The sequence below is a fragment of the Stenella coeruleoalba genome (assembly GCF_951394435.1).
Source record: "Stenella coeruleoalba genome assembly, chromosome: 16".
Lineage (NCBI taxonomy): Eukaryota > Metazoa > Chordata > Mammalia > Artiodactyla > Delphinidae > Stenella > Stenella coeruleoalba.
Window position 1 is genome coordinate 12,110,191 of NC_137162.1, and position 8,184 is coordinate 12,118,374.

Genomic DNA, 8,184 nt, shown 5'->3' on the forward strand with positions numbered 1-8,184 from the left:
TCATGTAAATAATGAAAAACAAAATATACTTAACTAAACATTTATCTGTACTCTTGCCAACCATGGGATTATGTTCATGAGAGGAGCCCATTTCTTTACTTTGTCAGTCTTAGGCCTGCTCATCCTTTCATACTTTTTATTATTCTTGAGTAATGTATACAGGTCTGTGACTTCTGCTACTGTCTTCTCCAGATGACTTCTCCCCTTACCTTCAGACCTGTGTTTCCAACTTTATATTGCACCTGTAAGTGTTACTGACACTTCCAACTCAACCCATCAAAACTGAACCCCCGCCTTCTCCAATACACACACACATACACACTTCAGGGGCACCACTGTCCATCTAATTGTATAAGGTGGGAGTTCTTTGCTCTTTCATCCTTTTTCTTCCATCTTTTCAGTAACCATTGTAATTTGTTCTAAATGCAGATTTGAGCAGCTTCCTGCCCTTTATCCTTAGTGGTTTCTGTGGCATACTTGTGCTTCTTCTCACTTCATTCCACTGTGAAGCTTTGTGACTTTGAGAAAGCCACCTAACTTTTCTGTGCCTTGTGTAAAATGGGGATAACAGTATAGTAGATTCTCATTAATTCGTGATAGTTAATGTAATATAAAGTCAGTGAATACTGAACCATTGCTCTTAAGGGAAGTACCAGGTTAGGTTTCTGTGAGCCCTCTGGTCAGTTTTTCAAGCAGTCAACACATAACCTTGTTTTATTTTTCTGTTTAAAGACACTTTATTTAATGTATGTTATTGATTCATTAGCGTTGAACTTATGGCCAACAGCACTGTAACTCATTCCTGAAAGAAGCTTATCTAACACATTCACTCTTTCCCTAAGGCATATCCATTGCCTTTTTGTGCTTGGGACTGCTGGGGCGTAGAGCTGGTGGTGCACTTAAAAACTGAAATCACCAACAGAAAGCACAAAAATGTGGTACTAACTAGATCACCAAAAGGCTACTTGTTTAAAGTAGGAGAGCTGCAGCAAGAAAACAGCATTGTCTTGTTTGTCCTCAGCTGAGAACAGGCCCGTCAGGCGACTCAAATATTTTGCCACTCTGTATGTGTCTGCGAGTGACTTGTAAAAGTGCTAGAGTATTAATTTTGGGATTATAGATTTTAGCAAGTAGCAAATTAGCAAGTATGGAATAATCTGCTTAGCTCAGCACTATGGGTAGGATTGAATGAGCTAATACAGGCAGAGGCGTTAGACTAGTTCTGTGGCACACAGTAATATAAATGTTAGTGACAATAATAATTATTAGCCTTGCAGCTGTGATACATTTTCATTGAAATCTCTGCTTCCTTTGGTTTCTTTTTGTGCATGCGTGCGTATGTGTGTGTACATGTATATATTGTTTCTGGATTTGGACATCCCATGGCTAAGTGTGAGATATTGAGCAGGGCCAAAGGATTTATCCTTATTTCAGGACTTTTTATGGGTGGTAAATGGTGAGGGGCATGAATGTGAAAGGAAAGAGTCTTTAGTTAGAAAGGTTTTGAAAATGTTGCAAGGTATAAATGAACTAGTAGTTGGGGTTCTGCCTCTCAGAGGTCTAGATCCTACCCCTTACCCTTTGAGTTTTCTGCTTAAATGACTTGTCTTTACCGTCAGAACAGATTTTTATCCCTGAAATCTCTGCATATGGAACCCAGGCTATAAAAGTTCCTATATGTTATATGTTAGAAAAACAATAATAGGTAGTCATAAATAGGAGTTGGTGGTTCCATGAAATGAGGTAAATGAATTGAGTTGGTGTTTTAAAATGAGGCAGAGCGTCTTCATTAGCATCTGTAATGGTGATGGGTTAACGTCAAGATTTATGGCTGCCAGTCTGTTTCTTGAGTGGAAAATTTTTTTTCTTTTTTTAAAAACGTAGGTGGATGGAGAGAGAAAGAAAAAGCCAGAGAAGAGAGTTGGGGTCCACCTCGAGAATCGAGACCATCAGAAGACCGTGAATGGGATAGGGAAAAAGAGAGAGACCGAGATAATCAAGATCGTGATGAGAACGACAGGGATCCGGAGAGAGAAAGAGACAGAGAGAGAGATGGGGATCGAGAGGACCGCTTCAGACGGCCAAGGTTTGATATTCTAATTAAAAAAAAAAAGTGTCTGTGGCATTACAGTTAGGATTCTTTTAATGCTCTCTTATGCGTTCCCAACTATTTTTGAAAAATGGTGCTCATCCCCTTCACTTCCCCCAATTTATCTAGTAGAATCATAGTGTAGATTTTAAAAAAATTAGAGGTCATCTTAATTGAACCAGTTCCCTCTCTACAGAGTGAGGACATGGAGGCTGGAGCTGTGTGGCTGGCTGTGGGCTGTGTAGCTCTATGGCAGTGGAACCAGTCGAGGTTCTTCACTGCCAGTTGCTTTTCCCTTGTGGTTGAGGTCAGCTTATTGCCTTTAAATTATTAAAAGCCTCTTTACTTTTATTAGTAGTAAGAATTCTAGCTTACTTCCTCTGGTCAAAGTGGCTTTGTACTAATCTAGACCAGTACAGTTCAGTACAGTTTCCTGCAAGGATGAAAATGTCCTGTATATGTAATGTTTGTCTGGTAACCAGCAGTCACGTTTGACTGTTGAGCATTTGGAGTGAGTAATGACTACTGTGTTGGACAGTGCAGAGCCAGGTGTTCTCATTTGACCTCCATGCCTGAGGCATCAGTTGGAGGTCAAGTCACGAGTTGAAACTATTCCTGTTACTATTTGCTAACTTGGATGTGATATATTCACTTAAAATTAACCCGTAGAGTCTAATGACAGAACTTAACGTGTCATTTTGAATGGCTACAGGGATGAAGCTGGCTGGAGAAGAGGACCAGCTGAGGAATCTTCAAGCTGGAGAGATGCAAGTCGTCGTGACGACAGGGAGCGGGATGACCGCCGTCGGGAGAGGGATGAGCGCCGTGATCTGAGAGAGAGGCGAGATGACAGAGACCGAAGAGGACCTCCTCTCAGACCAGAGCGTGAGGAAGGTAGAGATGTTCTTTCTGTATGACCGCTGAACCCTGGAGAGCCATAATATATGAGGGAATTTGGGGTTTTGCTATGTCTTAAATTTGTATGAACACCAAAAACAAGATGGACACGTAGATCTTTTATTTCATTTAGAGTTCAAGGTTCTCACAAACTTACTCACTGGTTGCTTTGTGAAGTTTAGCTCATCTTTAAATTTAAAGTATAGTAGTAGACTAATTCAATGGTGTAGTAAGCAATACCTATATTGATTTTACAGAAAGAGTTTATTTTATGTAAAGAAGGAAAGAAGTAAGGTCCTGGTAGATAAGCACAAAGTGTAAAACATTCTTTCTCTGGAATTGCAACAATGGAAGCTTTAGTAAAAAAATGCTTTGTTTAAAATGACCGTAGCACTTACGTAGTTGCCTCACAAGCTTTTACTATTTGGTTTGTTACAAACCAGCTTGTAAGGGTATTTCTTCTTTGATAGCCATAATGAAATATATTGTTTCATTTATTTGCTGTTAAATCTTCTTCAACAGGAGCCAAAAATCCTTTAAAAAATTTTTATTCAGCCAGATTTTTGTCACCTTATCCTAAATTAAAAAAAAAATTAGGACACTTCCCAGGCCGGTGATTTCTTCTTGCTTGCAGCTTATATTTCTAAGTCTGTATATTGTTTTGAAGGTTTTTCAGAAATTGTATCAAAATGATTAAAGTGTATTTATTTAGCTTTTATTGTTTTGTTTTGTTTTTTTAAATGATTCTCTATCACTATCTTCAGTACAGGATTTCTAAGTAATTTGAGGCATTCCTTTTGCTTCAGTTCTGTTTAGTCTGAGCTAATAGCATACAGTACAAATTTATTCTCTCTCCTTTTTTTTAAATTAAAAGTAAGTTCTTGGAGACGTGCTGATGACAGGAAAGATGACCGGGCAGAAGAGCGGGATGCCCCTCGTCGTGTTCCTCCTGCAGCTCTTTCAAGAGATCGAGAAAGAGATCGAGACCGAGACAGAGAGGGTGAAAAAGAGAAGACCTCATGGAGAGCTGAGAAAGATAGGGAATCTCTTCGTCGCACTAAAAATGAGACTGATGAAGATGGATGGACCACAGTACGACGTTAAATCTCAAGATAATGGACTCAGACTCATGTCTTCACATAGGTTTGATCACATTCAAGGAATTATTATACTTGTGCTTCAACCAATCTAAATTGGACTCTTTAATGTCTCACCATAACACAAAAAGCATGAACTTGTATTAACCCTATGTAATAGGTTGATCATGCACCGTATCCACAGAAGGTTGGAAAACCATGCCATTTTTTGGAATTTGAGGTGTTGCATTGTTTCATCAATCATTTGTTTACAAAAAAGAAAAACTAAAAAATAAATTTAAAATGGGAATTCTTCAAGTATTCAGTAACACCCGTATCTTGGTATAGAACTGATCTTTTTTCTTTGATTTCAAAATACCTGATATTAATTTGGAATGAAGTAAGATTCTGTTATAGAAAATGTATTTGAAGACGCTAAAGCAGAGAGCTGAAACAATTCTCACACCACTAGCGGTTGAGACGTACCTCTAGGTATTTTGAGGTATTTACTATTTACTAAATTTAGAAAGTTTTTAGGTTTACTGTAAGTGCAGTAAGCATTACACACACCGGATACAAAGGAATTTTCGGTAGATTTTACTTGAGAGAAGGTGAGTATAAACCAATTTGCAGTCATTACTGTAATGACAAGAATACTGCTAAAGTGTGAATCCAGAACAGATACATACAGCTTTTACATTTTAAAGCATTTGGTAAACTGTTGCTGAGTTTTTTTCTGTTGCCAATAGCAAACCGCTTTTCCATTTATGGAGAATTCATGCCTTTCAAGCATTTTAAATATGACAATATTTATAAATGTGTGGTTTGGAGGAATTGTTTAAATTGTTTTTCCTAATTTCCTTTCTCTTCGGGATAGATTCTTTCACCAGGTAATTTGTAGTAATGACTGTGTTGACTTCAATTCTGGAGTGTAGTAGCTATGTTAAAGATTAACTATTTGGTCTTATTGAAGCCAACACAGAACTTGCTGCTGTGTTTTTTCTTCAATGATAAATAAAATACTTAGAGAATTTGTTTTAGTGTTGATTTGTGGTTACAGTCAAAGTGTTTTGTTTATAATGCTGAGCTTGCGTATTCAGTTGAGGTTTTTTCACTTGAGTTTTTACCAGTGCTGTTAAATTTTTCACTGTTGGGTATCAAAGAACATAACCTAAATATAACAGAAAGCAAACGTGGCTAGGATGTTTCCACTAAAACGTCCTCCTCTGTTCCTTGATGAACCCCTTAGTTTCCTTGTAAAGCTGTTCTCTCTGTGAGTACGGTGTGTGTGCAGTACATCTTGGGTTTTCCCTTGAAATTAGAAAAATCATAATTGGTTTCACAGAATGTTAGTTGCAAATTTATAGTGGCTGTAGGCACTTACATTCTTCCTGGTGTGAGTAGTGGTGAGAATTTCTGTTGGTATAGCCCTAAGGCCAGAAGAGGGAGTATTGATGCTTTTTTAAAACTTAATCAGATGCAGCCTCTCCTTTTCGACGTTAACAATGATAGAAACCACTTTAGAGCTGCAGCCGGACCCCGAGCGAGCCGAGCAGCCTCAGCTGCTAGCGGGGTGGCAGCGGCGCCTCCCCCTCCCCCCCAGGAGACCACCGGATCACCTCTCCCCTTGGCCTCGCCATAGCGACCTACGGACAGAACTGCCCGCGGCCAATGTGTATTCCTCCATCATATGCTGACCTTGGCAAAGCTGCCAGAGATATTTTCAACCAAGGATTTGGTTTTGGGTTGGTGAAACTGGATGTGAAAACAAAGTCATGCAGTGGCGTGGAATTCTCAACATCTGGTTCATCTAATGCAGACACTGGTAAAGTTACCGGGACCTTGGAGACCAAATATAAATGGTGTGAGTGTGGTCTGACTTTCACAGAAAAGTGCAACACTGATAATACTCTGAAATCGCTCTTGAAGACCAGATTTGTCAAGGTTTGAAACTGACATTTGATACCACCTTTTCACCAAACACAGGAAAGAAACGTGGTAAAATCAAGTCTTCTTACAAGAGGGAATGTATAAACCTTGGTTGTGGTGTTGACTTTGCTGGACCTGCAATCCACGGTTCAGCAGTCTTTGGTTACGAGGGCTGGCTTGCTGGGTACCAGATGACCTTTGATAGTGCCAAGTCAAAGCTGACAAGGAATAACCTTGCAGTGGGCTACAGGACTGGGGACTTCCAGCTACACACTAAGGTCAATGATGGGACGGAATTTGGAGGATCAGTTTATCAAAAAGTATGTGAAGATCTTGACACTTCATTAAACCTTGCTTGGACATCAGGAACCAACTGCACTCGCTTTGGCATTGCAGCCAAATATCGTTTGGATCTCACTGCCTCCATTTCTGCAAAAGTCAACAACTCCAGTTCAGTTGGAATGGGCTACACTCAGACTCTGAGGCCTGGTGTGAAACTTAACTGTCTGCTCTGGTAGATGGGAAGAGCATTAATGCTGGGGGCCACAACCTTGGGCTTGCCCTGGAGCTGGAGGCTTTAATCCAGCTGAAAGAAACCTCTGGGAATGGATACCAGAAGACATGGCCTTAATATATTTCCAGTGTCACCAGCAGGCTTCCCCCGCCTCCACCCAGGAAGGTGATCAAACCAAAGGATGATCTAAAGAGCTGTGTTTTAAATATTTAGGCAGTTACTTGTTAGCTGGTTTCTAGTTGAATTGGTTATCTAGTTACCAATGCTGCAGTCGTGCAGTCACCTGTACATTATTTAAATGTATTTAACTGTTAAATGCGCTACCCACCAATAATGAAATAGACCTTTATGAAAACTGAAAAAAAAACACTTTAAAAAACATTTTTCTTAATATCTGGATTTCAAACAAGTGAAAGTCTTAAAAGGTCCTCTTTTGTGAGGAGAGGGTCTTTCCTTTTGTAACAAGTGAAAAAACTTGGGGCAGTAACCTGCTCTGTCTTAAGTTACTAGAACAGGACTGTGCCTGGGCCATCACAGATAGGCCGCAGCAGACGATTCATTTACACTGGTTTGTTTAGATGAGTTACAGATGCGTGTCCCAAGTTCTTTGTCTTGGGTATTGGAATCAGAGCACAGGGTAAAGGCAGAATAGTCTGCAGCTGCTGTGATCCTGCTCTTAGGTTTCCACTCTCAAGGCCTCACCACCTTACCCCCTCCCCCACTGTTTATTCACAGGTGTCAAAGGAAAGCTGAACGACCAACCTACTCACTGTCTTCCATGTTGCCAGTAGTTTCTGCATTTTTATTTTTATTTTATTATTTATTTATTTTTTTTGCGGTATGTGGGCCTCTCACTGTTGTTGTGGCCTCTCCCGTTGCGGAGCACAGGCTCTGGACGCGCAGGCTCAGCGGCCCCGTGGCATGTGGGATCTTCCCGGACCGCGGCACGAACCCGTGTCCCCTGCATCAGCAGGCGGACTCTCAACCACTGCGCCACCAGGGAAGCCTGATTTCCGCATTTTTAGTTGGGGATATTATTTGTGTCAATATGGATGGGTCTGAGGGCAGAGACAATGGCCCAAAAAAGACTCGACATCCTAGTAGTTGTCCATAGTGGCTACCAGGAGGAGGTTGGCGCCTATATGGTGTGGCATGATTTGGCTGTAGACTGATTAATGATTTCGTAAGTCTAATTGAAATATACAGGAAATTAATGGAATGTTCATATTGTAGCTAAGAACAGATTAGAGAATTAGGACTAACACTGAAATTTTTCTTCGAAGTACATGTGTATTTGTGGTATAATTTTAAAATATAAAGCAGTCTGTGCCTGCACAGTTGGTGAAGCTCTTTTGAGGATTCCATACTTTTTTTTTTGGCCAAATATGCAGTCTGTTCTTATGAAAACAACTTCATGACACCATTGTGGATACTTTTTAACACTTCAAAAAATTGGGTTTCTTTTACCCTAAATTTAGCTTTTTCAAGTGTTTAAAACATGTTTCAGATTGAGAGTTGCTTTTAAATGTATTAGCGTGGTTAGTAAACTTTTCGTAAGAGATCTCTGCAAAACTACTGATATTCCCTGTTCATGTGTAAAATACTGGGAGTTAAAGTTAGCTGGAGAACAGGCAAATTTGGGGGCTGATATGGTTATAAGTCACCTTAACCATACCTTC

At 40.0% G+C, this 8,184-nt stretch overlaps 1 protein-coding gene and 1 pseudogene across 2 annotated transcripts in view; both read left to right on the forward strand.

Annotated features, from left to right (window-relative positions):
- EIF3A (eukaryotic translation initiation factor 3 subunit A) overlaps positions 1-5,093 on the forward strand; it is a 33,823-nt gene extending 28,730 nt beyond the window's left edge. The window contains exons 20-22 of the mRNA XM_079900867.1: positions 1,885-2,086; positions 2,802-2,983; positions 3,861-5,093. Of these exons, the coding sequence (XP_079756993.1) occupies positions 1,885-2,086; positions 2,802-2,983; positions 3,861-4,090 (614 nt within the window). The 3' untranslated portion in view covers positions 4,091-5,093. The remainder of the gene's footprint in view (positions 1-1,884; positions 2,087-2,801; positions 2,984-3,860) is intronic.
- A 564-nt stretch (positions 5,094-5,657) lies between these two features.
- On the forward strand, positions 5,658-6,855 carry LOC307175608 (non-selective voltage-gated ion channel VDAC2-like; annotated as a pseudogene). The gene has a single exon. The product of its transcript is annotated as a non-selective voltage-gated ion channel VDAC2-like (transcript).
- Positions 6,856-8,184: the final 1,329 nt, after the last annotated feature.